We start from the raw sequence: 16,855 nt of genomic DNA, 5'->3' as shown, positions 1-16,855 counted from the left end.
TACTTCCTTACTCTTGAATCTGCAGTGGCCCCTGCAGTCCTAGTGGATGAGAGCCATGGGAGACTTCCCTCTCACATTCTCCCTTTGTATTTCAGGATGCTGCTCACCTGGAATCAGGACAGCCGGTGCAGTGCGAGTCAGATGTCATCATGTACATTCAGGAATGTGAAGGTCTTATCCGGCAGCTGCAGGTGGATCTCCAGATCCTACGGGATGAGAATTATTACCAACTAGAAGAGCTGGCTTTTAGGTGAGGAATATGAAGCTCAGACAAAGGCCTTGTTCTTTTTTCTGGCATTCATGAATCAAAAGCACAACACTGAATCTTATAACTTGATTTTAAGGTAACCATTTCAGTAGGGGTACCACAGGTATATTTGCCTAGAGAATTATCATGATGAAGGACAGGTTTCCCCTTATGCCAAGTCCTCCCCTCTGAATAACTGTAGATGCCTTTATCACCGTGGCGTCTTGTAACACCCCCTCTTATGTCAGTGACCTGCAGAAGTGTGTTACCATGCCTGATTTAGAACTGCTGGTGCTCCAATTCACCACTTTGTAGAAGAGGAAACCAGGACCCACAGAGGGGCCTGTTTGTACAGTCCAGACTAAGATCCATAATTTTGACCCTTAATCCATCATTTGTTCTATTATGCCACCTAGGAGCTAAACAGATAGGTATTGACTGCTTCCCTGCAGTTAACATTGTAGTTTGACCTTTCTGGCAGAGAGAACTTTGAAGATGAAGATGTTTATGCCACTCTGCGTTGATGTAACATTTTCTTTTTCAAAATAATTTTCTTGATAGAATTTCATCTTAATTAAAAAAAAATTTTAATATTTATTTATTTTCCCTTTTGTTGCCCTTTTTGTTTTTCATTGTTGTTGTAGTTATTATTGTTGTTATTGATGTCATCGTTGTTAGATAGGACAGAAATTGAGAGAGGAGGGGAAAACAGAGAGGGGAAGAGAAAGACAGACACCTGCAGACCTGCTTCACTGCCTGTGAAGCGACTCCCCTGTAGATGAGGAGCCGGGAGTCGGGATCCTTATGCTGGTCCTTGCACTTTGAGCCACGTGCACTTAACCCGCTGCGCTACTGCCCAACTCCCTCATCTTAATTTTTATCTCATTCTTGTCGACTGAGTAGGGAATATTTTATCCTAAAAGTGTGGCAAAGCCAAACGTTCCTTTCACCTTCTGCATGCCATAATGATCCTGGGTCCATACTCCCAGAGGGATAAAGAATAGGAAAGCTTCCAGTGGAGGGGTTAGGATACAGAACTCTGGTGGTGGAAATTGTGTGGAATTGTACCCCTTTTATCCTATGGTCTTGTTGATACGTTTTTATTTTATAAAAAAAATACAAAAAAAAAAGTGTGGCAAGATCAGCAAAATAGCCACCATGGATGGTTTGCCTGCTGTGACAGGCACATGACCCTGCTTCAAACTTGGCCCCCACACACTGGAGGAAGCTTCAGTGTTCTGGTGTCTTTCCCTCTCTGTCTTGTCTTTTTATCTAAAAAATTCAGTCCTGAGTGGTGAAGCCCCAATGATGACCAAGGAAGTGTGATAGTTTTTTTTTTTTTTTTTTTTTTCATTTAAGAAATGAGACATTAACAAAACCGTAGGATAAGAGGGGTATAGCTCCACACAATTCCCACCACCCGATCTCCATATATCCCATCCTCTCCCCTGATAGTTTTCCCATTCTCTATCCCTCTGGGAGTATGGACCCAGGGTTGTTGTGGGATGCAGAAGGTGGAAGGTCTGGCTTCTGTAATTGCTTCCCCACTGAATATGGGTGTTGACTGGTCGATCCATACTCCCCAGTCTGCCTCTCTCTTTCCATAGTAGTGTGGGGCTCTGGGGAAGCAGAGCTCTACGACACACTGGTGGGGTCGTCAGTCCAGGGAAGTCTGGCCGGCATCCTGCTGGCATCTGGAACCTGGTGGCTGAAAAGAGAGTTAACATACAAAGCCAAACAAATTGTTTAACAATCATAGACCTAAAGGCTGGAATACTGCAGATGAAGTGTTGGGGGGGGGGGTGGTATTCCCTGCAGACTCTTGTGTACTTCTGCTTTCAGGTATATATTTTTCCCTGGTTTATGGGTACGTGTGAACATATGCTGTATCTCAGGGGACCTGGACTATATCTAGGTTTAGGGACTTTATTGGGGAGTGGACCACCTGGAATGGAATTAGAGAATACTATGAAAGGAAAGGTCTCACCTGAGTGATGAAGCTGAAGGATTGTCATTCCACACCTGAAGTCTCTGGACACGGTCTGAAGTGAAGCATGCTGGGGTGTCACTCATTGCGTTGATTAGGTTGTGATCCGCGGGTGAATATTATTTGATTTAAATTGAGGGAAGCATGCAGGAAAGTGAGCCCCACCCTAAGGTTCCAGGACTGGGGGAATATAGGCTCTATAGTGGAAATGTGACGTTCCTGCTGTCTTAGGGTTCAAGAAGACAGTGGATAGTTATTGTTAATCATCTCATTATTTGGTAATTGGGTTAACTTTGAAAAGTCCCTTTGTTAGGGTTTGTTGTATAATACCTAGCATCTTGTATATAGATGTGCTACCAGTTGCTTCTGTTCTCCCTGGTCTAGGCTTTTGAGAGAGTCAATATATCAAAGACTCAGCTTATGTATTAAAAAGACTCAGTCTGTGTTTTAAAAAGTTCTATACATATTATCCTTTTCCCCCTCTCATATTAATTAAATAGTGGTTTATATGACTACACTTTAATAGGAGTGTACATAAACACCTTTCCCACCACCAAAAGACTGTATCCCATCCCATCTCCCCCTATGCCACCCCCCCACACCGCCCCAGGAAGCCAAATGTCCACCCTCCCCCTCACCACAGGGTTTTTACTTTGGTGCCCTACTCTCCTAATCAGATCCTGCTTTTAGTTTCCCTTTCTGTTCTTCTTTCTCAACTTCTGTTGATCAGTGGGATCATCCCCTACTCATCTTTATCTTTCTGACTTAACATAATTCCTTCTAGCTCCGTCCAAGATGGGTCAGATAAGGTGGGTTCATTGTTCTTAGTAGCTGCATAGTATTCCATTGTGTATATGTACCACAGCTTTCTTAGCCACTCATCTGCTGTTGGGCACCTGGGTTCCTTCCAGGTTTTAGCTATTATGAATTGTGCTGCTATGAACATAGGTGTACACATATCTTATTGATTGGCATTATGGAATCCTTGGGGTATATCCCCAGGAGAGGAATTACTGGGTCATATGGAAGGTCTATATCTAGCCTTGTGAGAGTTCTCCAGACTGCTCTCTAGAGAGGCTGGACCAATTTACATTCCCATCAGCAGTGCAGAGGTTCCTCTGTCCCCACAGCCTCTCCAGCATTTGTTGCTGCTGTCCTTTTTGGTGTATGCCATTCTCATAGGAGTGAGGTGGTATCTCAATGTTGTCTTTATTTGCATTTTTCTGACAATCAGCGACCTGGAGCAGTTTTTCATATGTTTGTTAGCCTTTTGGATCTCCTCTGAAGTGAATGTCTTGTTCATATCCTCTGCCCATTTTTGGATGGGGTCATTTGCTTTTTTGGTGCTAAGTTTGCTGAGCTCTCTGTATATTTTGTTGATTAGTCTCTTGTCTGATGTATGGCATGTGAAGATCTTCTCCCATTCTGTGAGGGGTCTCTTTGTTTGTGTGATAGTTTCTTTGGCTGTGAAGAAGCTTTTCAATTTGATGTAGTCCCATTGGTTTGTTTCTACTTTAGTCTTCCTTGCAATTGGGTTTGTTTCATCAAAGATGCCCTTGAGGTTTAAGTGGGAAAGTGTTCCACCAATGTTTTCCTCTAGGTATTTGATAGTTTCTGGTCTAACATCCAGGTCCTTGATCCATTTGGAGTTGATTTTTGTTTCTGGTGAGATAAGGTGGTTCAGTTTCATTCTTCTGCATGTTACAACCCAGTTTTCCCAACACCATTTATTAAAGAGAGCCTCCTTTTTCCATTTAATACTTTGGGCCCCCTTATCAAAGATTAGATGTCCATAGGTGTGAGCGTGATAGTTTCTAAGTCTCTTTCTTCTTTCCTTCTTCACTACAGAGTTATGCGCCTGCAGGATGAGCTAGTGACCTTGCGCCTAGAATGCACAAATTTGTACCGGAAAGGCCATTTTACTTCATTTGACTTGGTTCCACCCTCTACTTTGACCACTACTCAAGTGAAGGCAGAGCCTTTGACCAAGGGAACCCACTCTTCCTCTACCTCCTGGTTTCGAAAGCCCATGACTCGGGCTGAACTTGTGTCCATCTCCTCCTCTGAAGATGAAGGCAATCTACGATTTGTATATGAACTGCTATCTTGGGTAGAAGAAATGCAAGTGAGTATATGTTCCAGATGCTTATCTGTTCACCACAGTTTACTAGATCCAGCAGTGTATTTAAGAGGACCAGGTTGCCTTACTCATTGCGTAGATTTTTCTTAATTACTAATACTGGCCTAGGACCCACGCCTCTTTCTCCTTGATTTTTTTTTTATTTTAATTTATTTATAAAAAGGAAACACTGGCAAAACCATAGGATAAGAGGAGTACAACTCCATACAATTCTCACCACCAGAACTCTGTATCCCATCCCCTCCCCTGATAGCTTTCCTATTCTTTAACCCTCTGAGAGTATGGACCAAGCATCATTGTGGGATGCAAAAGGTGAAAGGTCTGGCTTCTGTAATTGCTTCCCCCCTGAACATGGGCATCGACAGATCGATCCATACTCCCAGCCTGCCTCTTTCTTTCCCTAGTGGGGTGGGGCTCTGGGGAAGCGGAGCTCCAGGACACATTGGTAGGGTTGTCTGTCCAGGGAAGTCTGGTTGGCATCATGCTAGCATCTGGAACCTGGTGGCTGAAAAGAGAGTTAACATATAAAGCCAAACAGGTTGTTGACTAATCATGAACCTAAAGGCTGGAAAGCTCATATGAAGAGTTGGGGGGGGGGGGGAATCTCTGTTTTGTAGATAGCTAGTAGGCCTATTTTAGTTATATTTCAAAGGGCCAGTCTAGAATCCTATGCTGGATAGTGTAGACACTCTGGTCTCAGCCTTTTCAGAAATCTGTTCCTTTGGACAAACTGCATTGTAAGTGATACTAATAGGATTTTTTTAAGCCTGCTGCTTCCCCTTTGCACAGGTTCCCCTCTCCTAATAGGATTTTTTTTAACATTTTTTTCCTTTATTGGGGGATTAATGTTTTACGGTCCCCAGTACATACAGTAGTTTGTACATGCATAACATTTCTCAGTTTTAATAGGAAAAATTGCAGAAAATCTCAGTTCTCTTATCTGAAATTTGGTCATTGCTAGAGCATCTTAGTCTTCACTTTTTGATGTTGGCTTAAGCTCTCCAGGTTAAGTTACGCTATTGGGTTTCATAATTCTAAGGGGCACTTGTTTACATGCATTCTAGAACAATAATTCAAGTTCAGTGTTAGCTTCTTAGCCGTCTAACACTTTAATTTTGTGTTAAATCTTCTTTATCCCCTGGTGATGGGTTCCCTATCTACCAACAAATGAAAATATGCAAAAGCAAACTATCTGCTTTAGAATTGTCTTCTAGTAGCTAGTAAGTGATGTTGTAAATAAGGTTTAATATTTTTATATGTCTTTCTTATATCTGTTCTGTTTGTGAAATGAAGGTAGAAGCTTAAACTTTAAAGAGGAATGTTTAACTAGAGAGTTAAGTATCAGCGCTGGGTGCTAGCACACCTGGTTAAGCCCATACATCAACGTGTGCAAGGACTTGGGTTCAACTCCCCCCTTCCCACTGTGGGGGGGTGAGGTGTCACCTCACAGGTGGTGAAGCAGGTCTTCAGGTGTTTATCTTTCTCTCTCCTTCCCCCCTCATTTTATCTCTCTCCTATCAAATAAAATAGAAGAAAAAAGAGGGGGCAATGGGGAGAGGGTAGGAAAAATGACTGCTGGGAGTGGTGGATTTTTTTTTTTTTTTTTTTTGCCTCTAGGGTTATTACTGGGGCTCAGTGCCTGCACCACGAATCCACTGTTTCTGGAGGCTATTTTTTCCCCTTTTGTTGCCCTGATTTTTTTTTATCGTTGAGTTGGTTATTATTATTGTTGTTATTTATGTTGTTGTTGTTGTTGGGTTGGACAGAGAGAAATGGAGAGAGGAGGGAGAGACAGAGGGGGAGAGAAAGATAGATACCTCAAACCTGTTTCACCGCTTGTGAAGTGACCCCCCTGCAGGGGGGGAGCCGGGGGCTCAAACCTGGGATCCTTATGCCAGTCCTTGCACTTCACACCACCTGCACTTAACCCACTGCACTACCGCCCGACCCTGGAGCAGTGGATTTGTGCCAGTACAAAGCCTCAGCAATAGCCCTGTTGCTAATAAAAATATTAAATAAAGAGAAAATGAATAAAGTTAAGTATCTTCAACCTGGGGAAATACTGTTTGGGTTGGTCAGTTCAGAAATACACTCTAATAAAGCTGCAGCAAAGGGTATTAGTGGGGTTTAGTCTGCACTTTCCTGGAGATGATTGTGGAATGTTTATTTTTCTTTGAGAAGCCAGGATGGAAATGATTTAGAGTTCCCTTTGCGCATACCTTTATCCCAGATCTCTTGTTCAAACTTTCTGACAATTTTTTTTTTTTTGCCAACTCAGTAGTAAATTATCATAAATACATTTTGTCCATTTTTAGATGAAGCTAGAGCGGGCAGAGTGGGGCAATGACCTGCCTAGTGTGGAGCTGCAGCTAGAAACACAGCAACATATCCACAGCAGCGTGGAAGAACTGGGCTCCAGCGTCAAGGAGGCCAGGCTGTATGAGGTGTGTAGCATCAGAATCTAGTACGTGTGGTGTGGGGAGTAGTGCAGCAGTGTGTATAGTGCAGCTGCCTTGAAGGAGAAAAGGGCTCTGGAAAAAATGGCAACTGTGAACAGCACTTTATAACAAATACCCTTTACTTTTCTCTTCTTTCCTTTTACTTATTTATGAGAGTAAGTGAAACTACCAGAGCAGGACTCTGGCGTATGTGATGCCAGGGATCCAACTCAGGATTTCATTCATAAAAGGCCAGCACTCTGACCATTGTGCCATCTCCCAGGATGCCAAATTCCCATTTCATACTAAGTGTCACTTTTGCTCTTTGAAATAGCATTTTGAAAAAAAGTATTTTTATTGACCCCTGTTTTATTGGCAAGAAAAGGGCTACCGAATGCTATGGGGAAATTAGTGAAGTGTTGTTGTCAGAAAGATAACTCTAGGTATAAGACACACACCTTACCATGCACGTAGCCTTGGCAGCACATGGAAAAGCCACTGTACCAGGGGAAGTGCTAGTGCTATGGCGTTTCTTCTAGATTGAAGAAACTATATCTATTTATCTATCTGCCTGTCTATATGAGTGAAAATACACACACACAGTCTGGGAGCCATGAAATCCTGTATGTGTGAGACCCCAGTTCCTTAAAAATAAAGTATTGGTCTGGGAAGTGGCATAGTGGATAAAGCATTGGACTCTCAAGCATGATGTCCTGAGTTCAGTCCCCAGCAGCACATGTACCAGAATGCCTAACAAAAAATAAAAGTATTTTAAAAAGAAGAAATGAGAAGGAAAATAAGTATTGGCTGCCACTCCCAAACTTGGGCCTCTCTGCTCTAAGAATCCCTGCTCTTTACACTTCCCCTGATGCCTGCACTAAAGAATATAGTGATGGCTGCTTCGTGTGCACATAAAAGATTCACATGTGCACACGCATGGCCCTCTTCGCGCCAGGTTCCCTCATGGGAGTAACTCTGTCTTTAAACCCTGTGTGGCTATCCCTGATGCACCGCCATGATGCCCAGGGAAGACAGGGCGACCTGGAAGTCCAACTACGTCCTAAAAATCATCCAACTTCTGGATGGATGACTACTCAAAATGCTTCATTGTGGGAGCAGACAATGTGGGCGCCAAGCAGAGGCAGCAGATCCGCACGTCCCTGCACGGCAAAGCCATGGTGCTGAGGGCAAGAACACCGTGATGTGGAAGGCCATCTGCGGGCACTTGGAGAACAAGCCTGCCCTGGAGAAGTTGCTGCCTCACATCTGGGGGAATGTCTGGGGGAATGTAGGCTTTCGTTCACCAAGGAGGACTTCACTGAAATCAAGGACATCTGCTGGCCAATAAGGTTCCAGCTGGGCCCGTGCTGGTGCCATTGCCCTTGCGAGGTCACCATGCCAGCCCAGAACACTGGTCTGGGGCCCGAGAAGACCTCCTTCTTCCAGGCATTGGACATCACCACTAAGATCTCTAGGGGCACCATTGAAATCCTCAGTGATGTGCAGCTGATTAAGACCAGAGACAAAGTGGGAGCCAGCGAAGCCACTGCTGAACATGCTGAACATCTCCTCCTTCTCCTTTGGGCTGATCATCCAGCAGGTGTTTGACAGTGGCAGCATCTACAACCCCAAAGTGCTGGACATCACAGAGCAAGCTCTGCATTCTTGCTTCCTGGAGGGTGTTTGCAATGTTGCTAGTGTGAGTCTGCATATTGGCTACCCAGCTGTGGCTTCTGCCTCATTCTGTCATCAGTGGGTACAAGTGAGTCCTGGCCTTGTCTGTGGAGACTGAATACACACACCTTCCCACTTGCCGAAAAGGTCAAGGCCTTCTTGGCTGATCCATCTGCATTTGTGGCTGCTGCTCCTGTGGTCACTGCCACCACTGCTGCTCCTGCTGCCACAGCTCCGGACAAAACTAAAGCAAAGGAAGAGTTAGAAGAGTTGAACGAGGAAGAGTCAGACAAGGATATGGGATTTGGTCTCTTTGACTAATCACCAGAAAGCAACCTAAGCAAAATAAGCCAGCTTTATTTGTGAGACAAGGAAATAAAGGCTTATTTTTCCTTAAAAAAAAAAAAAAAAAAAAAAAGTATAGTGGTAGCGAAATTATAGGGGCCAAGTGGTGGCACACCTGGTTAAATGCACACATTAGGTGCATTTAAGGATGTGGGTTCAAGCCCTGGGTCCCCATTTGCAAGGGGAAAGCTTCACAAGCAGTGAAGTAGTGCTGCAGGTTTCTCTCTGTCTCTTCCACCCTCTGTTCTCCTTCCCTCTAAATTTCTCTCTGTCCTAACAAATAAAGTTCTTTTTTAAAGAGAGAAACTATTAACTAATTTTCTTCTCTCCTTCACTCCTTGTAACTTTTCTTCTTTTTTTTTTTTTAATTTTGGTTCTCCTTTTTCAAAAAAGAAGGTAAGTAATTTGGAACTATCAGAGATAGGTTTTGCTTAAAGACCTCCCAGATTTAGTGGGGGTGGGGGGGAGGTGGGTTCAGGGAGTATCACAGAACTTTAGTGGTAGATATGTAGTTTTATGATCTTGAAAGTTGTTATTAAATCACTAAGAAAAAATAGAAAAGTAAAAAAAGAAATCTCTCAGAATTACTGGAAGTACAAACAGTGAAATTTGCTAAACTATTACTCACTTTGCTCTGCTTCATCCTATAAAAATCTGACCTGGAGATCCAGTATATAAGCTTTTGTTTTCCCAGAGTTAGTCTCTATCTCAGTGCAGACATTATATTTACATAGTGGAAACCATGTACAGTTTATTTTCTTTTCCCTCCAATGTATTTTTATTTCATTCCTTTCTTATCAGGGGAAAATGTCCCAGAATTTTCATACCAGTTATGTCGAAACTCTCGGGAAGCTGGAGACCCAGTATTGTAAACTGAAGGTGAGTTTTGAATAATTATTTTTATGTTTTGTTCATGGAGAATATGATTTCTTTCAGACTACTTCGTAGTTCAAAAAGCTCATGATTTAGTCCTGCTTTGTTTGTTGTGTTTTGTTTTTGGTTTCTGTCTTTTAGGTTATATTCATTGCAAAACAGTTGTCTGTCTATATAGTAACTTTTTTTTTCTTCAATTTTCTTACTGCATCAGAAAGTTTTGTTTCTTTTGGTGCTGGTGATTGAACCCATGGCCTAAGGCTTGCGAAATATTACCATTTAGCTGCCTACCTGACTTCAGAAAATTTTGACTAAGTTTAGTCTGTGTTAGCTGTCTTACTTTACCAAAGAAATAAGTGCTTCAGGGGCTGGGTGGTAGCACACCAGGTTGAGTGCACATATTATAATGTGCAAGGACCCAGGTTCAAGCCCCCAGTCCCCACCTGTAGGGGGAAAGCTTTATGAGTGGTGAAGCAGTGTTGCAGGTATCTCTCTCTCCCTATCTCCCCCTTCCCTCTAAATTTCTGGCTGTCTCTATCCAATAAATAAAGATAGAAAATAAAAAAGAACTAGTTTTAAAAACAAAGAAATAGGGAGTCCGGCAATAGTGCAGCCGTTTAAGCGCACGTGGCACAAAGTGCAAGGACCGGCGTAAGGATCCCAGTTCGAACCCCGGCTTCCCACCTGCAAAGGAGTCATTTCACAGTGTGAAACAGGTGAAGCAGGTCTGCAGGTGTCTATCTTTCTCTCCCCCGTCTGTCTTCCCTTCCTCTCTCCATTTTTCTCTGTCCTATCCAACAACAACGGCATCCAATAACAACAATAAAAATAAATAAAAAATATAAAAAATATATAAAAATAAAAAATATTTTAAAATTATTGTTAAAAAGAAGTATGTCCTTCAAGAAACCTAAATGAAAAAATTTGGGTTGATAGGGAGGGGATTCCTCTTCTCTTGTTTTTCTTTTGTGTCTTTTAAGATTGTTCAAAGTAAGACAAACCTAGGATTATTCTTTATACTCAGGGAGTCTTATAAAGGCCTGGTGAGTTCCAACTTGTGTCTAGGACCATTAGTGACTCTGCAAATCTTGTAGAAACTTGTACTAATTTGAGTCCATGGAGAAGTATTCAGAGATTAAAGAGCAAGCCTAAATGTATTTCCTGAGTTATACTTTACTTTGATGTAAAATGTGCTTTCTTCAGCAGATGAAAGACTAGCTGTCTGATCCTCTAATCCTTGCTTTATCTAGGAAACTTCTAGCTTTCGGATGAGGCACCTTCAAAGCCTGCATAAATTTGTTTCCAGAGCTACAACTGAGTTGATTTGGTTGAATGAGAAGGAGGAGGAAGAACTGGCATATGATTGGAGTGACAACAATCCCAATATCTCAGCCAAGAAAAATTACTTCTCTGTGAGTCTAACACAACAGACTTGACTATTTATGTAATAGCAACAGAAGGGGACAGAGGAGTAGTCAGCTAAGGGCTTGGATTTCTGGAATTGCATTCCACTAGATAAAAATAGGAACCTTGCTTAATGCACTGGTGCTTTTAAGAAATGTATCACTTCTGGAAAGAAGGGAAACCAAGCCTTAGAACAATTTATAAATTCAGTTTCTTAGGCAGTAGAGTTTTGTAGTTAAAAGTTGTATGTTTTGGGAAAACATAGACCCAAATTCTAGTTGCTGTTCCTGTACTGGCTCTGTGACCTTGGGTACATCATTTACTTTTAAAGAAATGAGATGCTAGTGCCACTTCAAACAGTCTGTAAAAGATCGAATAAGATATATTAAGTTAATCTAGGAAAGCGCTTAGCTTAGTATTATTTCATTAAGGTGTGCTCTTGGTATCTCACAGATTCTGAATTCTCTTTCATTTGCTTAATACTTTTCTGGTCAAAAAACTCCATCACATCCTCATCTTCAGAAAATAAAATTCATCATTATACAATAGTTCAGTGCTTCTTATTCTTTTAAGTGAGAAATGTGTACAAGTAGGTTTATCTTTAGTATTTTCACGTCTTGGGGTCTTTAAGAGTTTTTAAAAAACCTTGTACAAATAGGGGGCATTTTTACTAGCACTTTAAGTGCTTTAAGTTTGAGTTGTTAAAAAAACAAATACCTTCTGGCTGGAGAAAGATACATGGTTCTTCTTAAGTAAGGAATGAATATTACAGTACAATAAACAAGAGACTGAAAGGTGGATCACCCAGTAGGCATTGTACATAGCCTGGGTTTGAACCCTAGCACCACCTTGGAGTGAGACTACACTGCAGGAAGGTCCAGTATTGTGGTTTCTTTCCCTCTGTCTCTCTGGGGAAAAAAATGAAAAATTTGGCTCAAGAAGTGATGAAATTTCATATGTGCAAAGCTACCAACAAAATATTAGCAATAAACTATGAGAATGAAAATTAGAGATATGAAGATTAGAGATATGGTAGAGATCTGAAGAGAGTTCTCAGGGATCATAAAGGAGACAAGGTCAGATCTAATAGTAAGAATCAAAATCCAGAGTCACAGAAGAACAGCATCTAAATTGGTCCTGTCATATTAATAGAATCTAGAGCTAGAGGAGGGAACTGCAGACTTAGGGAATAGTCTGAGCAAAGCCAGTTTGTGATAAGAATCTATTTTGATATGTCCAGTATGGTCAGGCACAAATGTGAACTAGCCATTCCAGCCAGGTCATCTTCTGTCTCAACCTCAAGTCCCCCAGCCAATCAGTACTCCCCACTTACTCAATCTGGCTAGGACCTGTACCTTAGGAAAATAATTCCAGCATTTATTGCTCTTTTCTAAAACCCTCCGGCAGCTACTGCTAATATATCCCATTCTGGCACTTACCCTCTGTTGCAAACTTCTTTAAAATAGGTAACACAGCCTTCTTTTTATTGCCATACTTCCCATTAATAGCACCTTTTGACCAAAATTGAGTTCAATTTTCAGGAGTTAACAATGCAACTGGAGGAAAAACAGGATGTGTTTCGGTCTCTACAAGACACAGCAGAACTTCTGTCACTTGAGAACCATCCAGCCAAGCAGACTGTGGAGGTATGAGATTTGAAAATGCATGAGGGCCAAGGTTCAGCAATTGTTGTTATAAAAGTATTTAAATCAGAGGCTTTGTTTTGCTAAAACGCCCGTCTTGAGGAGGTCAGGCAGTGGTGCATCCAATAGAACACATATGTACGTGAGGACCTGCTTCAAGCCTGTGGCTCCCACCTGCAGTGCGGGGAAGTGGGGAAACTTCATCAGTGGAGGAGTGTTGTCGCAGCTCTCTTTGTCTGTAACATTTCTCTCTGTCTCTGAAGGGGAGGAGACTGCTAGGAGTGGTATATTTGTTGTACAGGCACCAAGCCCTAATGCTAACCCTGGTGTGTGTGTGGGGGGGGCACCTGTCTTGGTCTTGCCCTTTTCATCTCTGTCTCCATAAGACTGTAAACTGCCGGGGGCCAGCCCCAGCAGGTTATTAGGGTGTCCTGGAGGAGGAGGGTTGTCGGCGAAGAATGAAGAATGAGAGACGAGTGAGTTGGTGCTGAGTCAAGCTCAAGCAGACATCTCTGTCATACTTAAGCAGAACTTTATTTTTATAGCCTCATAAGGCTTAGATCATTAAAACAAAAATCACCAAGGTATTGATTATTAAAACAAAAATCACCAAGGCTTTAGTCACTAATACAAAAATCACCAAGGCTTTGATTATTAAAACAAAAATCACCAAGTAAGAACAGCACAGGTAAGGAACACCTCTTGCTTTGTGGAACACTCACATTCCAGGGGCACTTTCCTCCCTAGAGATCACATCACAGTTTCTATGTTTTTTGTTGTCCCTGTACCTGTGTGCTAGGCAAATGTCCTATTGATTAAGATTCATATTCTACCTGTATGTTTATACCATTCTCATGCCCCTATGCATCAGAAGCCAATGGGTCATAGGAAGTTCAAGCTTGTTATGTTTCTAGGGGCCTTAAACAAATTGAGCAGCCCATTTTTCATAAAATCTGTTCCATTGTTTGATCAAGGAGTTTTGTTTTGTTCCTTACTGAGAAGGCATCAAGGTGGTGCTGACCTGCCCAGCCTCTCCATAAAGTTAAACTCTCTAGCTAGAATCCATCTTCTGTGTATGCTCACTATGTGACCTAGGTTCTTGTGTACTATTCCTGCATAAGGAAGTGGGAGCATAGTGGTGGATGGTAGATTAAAAGGCCCATTGTGTCTAGGCAAGTACCATACCTTTCCATTAATTAACTATGCTATGTAAGGTGGCCCCTCCACTGTGGGAAGCACCAATCTTTCTCTGTATTTTAGGGGGAATACTAAAGGAAGTGGTGTAGATAAAGGGGAAAACATTTTTTCCTATTGGAGCCTCCTGAAAAATTCTGTATTACTGATATTGCTTGTTCCATTATGATCAGTCTTACAGAGTGCAGTGCAGGTTATGTCATTGTTTTTGTTATTGGTCAGGCTCTGAGCCTGGCCATAGGTAAATATTATTAAGAACACACAGAGCTTAATCCCAAGCCCTATACATGGCAAAAAGTGAGATGGTTTCAGTTTGGCCTGGAGAGTCCGGCCATGCTGAACTTCCTGTGAAGCTGGTACCATGTCAAGCAGCTCACATGGCAGTGCCTGCGCCAGTAAACAGTTTTCAGAATCTTAAGAACACTATAGGGAGTTGGGCAGTAGCGCAGCGGGTTAAGCACACGTAGCACAAAGCGTTAATAGACCAGCTAAGGATCCCAGTTCGACCCCCCCGGTTCCCCACCTGCAGGGGAGTCGCTTCATAGGCAGTGAAGCAGGTCTGCAGGTGTCAGTCTTTCTCTGCCCCTGTCTGTCTTCCCCTTCTCTCCCCATTTCCCTCTGTCCTATCCAACAACGACAACATCAGTAACAACAACAGTAACTACAACAATAAAACAACAAGGGCAACAAAAGGAAATAAATAAAATTTTTTAAAAAAGAATACTGTGAGAAGCAAAAAACAGGTTTTGACTCTAACTTTATGGAGAATGTGACTTGTACCATATTATTTTCAAATAACCATTCATACAGATAGATGTGTTGCATTTGCCCAGATAAGAGAGATGGAGAGGATTCCAGCAGGGATTTATTTATAGCTAGGTCTTGCTGGCCAGGTCATTCAGTAGCAATTGAATATACAAAAGACCCTTTTTATATAACCTCTTCTAGTAAAAATCACATTGCCCAAAAGACATAATTCTTTCTCATGGAAGACACAGAGCAGATGCCAGTTAAGTATCTCTATCTTCTGTGAGCCTCTCTCTTTTTTTTTTTTTTCCTTTTCTTTTCTTCTTTTTATTAGTGATTTAATAATGATGAACAAGATTGTGGGATAAGAGGAGTATAATACCATACAATTCCCACCACCACCAGAGTTTCCTGTCCCATCCCCTCTATTGGAAGGTTCCCTATTCTTTATCCTCTGGGAGTATGGACCATAGATCATTATGGGATGCAAAAGGTGGAGGTCTGGCTTCTGTAATTGCTTCTCCACTGGACATGGGTGTTGACAGGTTGATCCATACTCCCAGCCTGTCTCTGTCTTTCCCTAGTTGGGTAGAGCTCTAGAGAGTTGGAGTTCCAGGACACATTTGTGAGGCCCTCTGCCCAGGGAAGTCAGATTGTTGTCATGGTAGCATCTGCAACTTGGTGGCTGAAAAGCACTAAGATATAAAGCAGAACAGATTGTTTAATAATCATGAACCTAAAAGTAAGAATATAGCAGATGAGATTTGGGGTCTTTAGGTTGGAAGAAGCTAGGAAGTCTACTTTAGGTATATTCCAAGGAGCCTATGACTACTAATTTTTTCCTGAGTCCAACAACCAACATGCAGGTGGGCTGAAAGTATTCTCTGGGAAGATGGTGTCAGAGTTGAGGACAGGACTAGAAAGCTGGATCAGGGCAGAGAGTAGCTCCCAAATATGGGGAAAGTATGTAAATACTGTTAACTGTAAACCCCATCAATCGGACCTAGGGCCTATTGTCTATTCATATATATCACAGGAGCCTGTGTAACTTCTGCATCCCTGTCAGTCTGAGCTCACATTCCATGGACACAGCTAGGAACATTCTAGGCTGCACTCATTTCAGGACCAGTCTTAGTTGAGTAGCAGAGTATGTTGACCCAGCCAGCCTCCCTTTGGAGTGTGGGGCAGTTTCTACCACTGTTGTTCTTCACTGAGGGAAAGGTGCTGTAGAGGCTCTGTGGGCCTCTTTATCATTAGTGGAGTTGTACTTGGAAGATAACTTTGCAAATATATATTGGGTCTTTTGTGCATATATGTTAACCTCATGCCCTTTATCTGTGTGCTTGGTGGTTGCAGGCTTACAGTGCTGCTGTCCAGTCCCAACTGCAATGGATGAAGCAGCTATGTTTATGTGTTGAACAACATGTGAAAGAGAATACTGCTTATTTTCAGGTATGTGGACCTAGTTGATGTGTGTAGGTGTCTATCAGTGTTTGATTTATATATGAGTGTGTGTGTAGTACAGAGGATGAGAAGAATACTTTTTAAATTCAGATTAAGAGATTGTGTATTGGGCTGGGTGTGGCACAACTGGTTGAGCATACATGCTACAATGCACAAGGACCCAGGTTCGAGCCCCTGGTCCCCACCTGGGGAGGCTTTACAAGTGGCGAAACAGGTCTTCAGGTGTCTCTCTGTCTCTCTCCCTCTCTGTCTCCCCCTTCCTTTCAATTTCTGGTTGTCCTTTATCCAATAAATAAATAAAGATAATAAAATAATTTTTAAAAGAGATTGTATATGTGTGTGTGCATGCTCACACATAGAAAAGGTGAGATGAAAATACATAGGTGTCACTTAGTTCTTTTTGTTGTTTTCTTTTTCAGTTTTTTTATTTGTTATTAAGATTATAACGCATAGTTCCACACCACACCCACCACCAAAATTCTGTATCCTCACCCTCCCACCTCCCAAAAATAACCACCATAGTTGTTATGAATCTTACAGTTTGCTTGCTTCTGTTTTCTTCGTGGCTTTTTTCCCCCAGCAAGTTCATGTAAGTCAGATCTCTAGATTCCACATGAGTGAAACCATCTGGTAGTTGTCTTTCATCTATTTATTTATTTCACTAAGCATAACCACCTCCAGTTCCATCCACTTTGTTCT

The 16,855-nt window shown here is 42.1% G+C and overlaps 1 protein-coding gene and 1 pseudogene across 2 annotated transcripts in view; both read left to right on the top strand.

Moving 5' to 3' along the window:
• MACF1 (microtubule actin crosslinking factor 1) overlaps window positions 1–16,855 on the top strand; it is a 434,870-nt gene that overhangs the window by 208,833 nt on the left and 209,182 nt on the right. For both annotated transcript variants that reach the window (XM_060206158.1, XM_060206157.1), the window contains exons 14-20: window positions 96–250; window positions 4,083–4,359; window positions 6,690–6,818; window positions 9,633–9,710; window positions 10,955–11,116; window positions 12,650–12,754; window positions 16,049–16,144. In XM_060206158.1, the coding sequence (XP_060062141.1) occupies window positions 96–250; window positions 4,083–4,359; window positions 6,690–6,818; window positions 9,633–9,710; window positions 10,955–11,116; window positions 12,650–12,754; window positions 16,049–16,144 (1,002 nt within the window). The remainder of the gene's footprint in view (window positions 1–95; window positions 251–4,082; window positions 4,360–6,689; window positions 6,819–9,632; window positions 9,711–10,954; window positions 11,117–12,649; window positions 12,755–16,048; window positions 16,145–16,855) is intronic.
• Window positions 7,813–8,929, top strand: LOC103117090 (large ribosomal subunit protein uL10-like; annotated as a pseudogene).

The sequence above is a fragment of the Erinaceus europaeus genome, chromosome 13 (assembly GCF_950295315.1).
Source record: "Erinaceus europaeus chromosome 13, mEriEur2.1, whole genome shotgun sequence".
NCBI classification, from domain to species: Eukaryota; Metazoa; Chordata; class Mammalia; order Eulipotyphla; family Erinaceidae; genus Erinaceus; species Erinaceus europaeus.
Note: the sequence above shows the minus strand (reverse complement) of the source record. Positions and strands in the feature narration are given on the sequence as shown.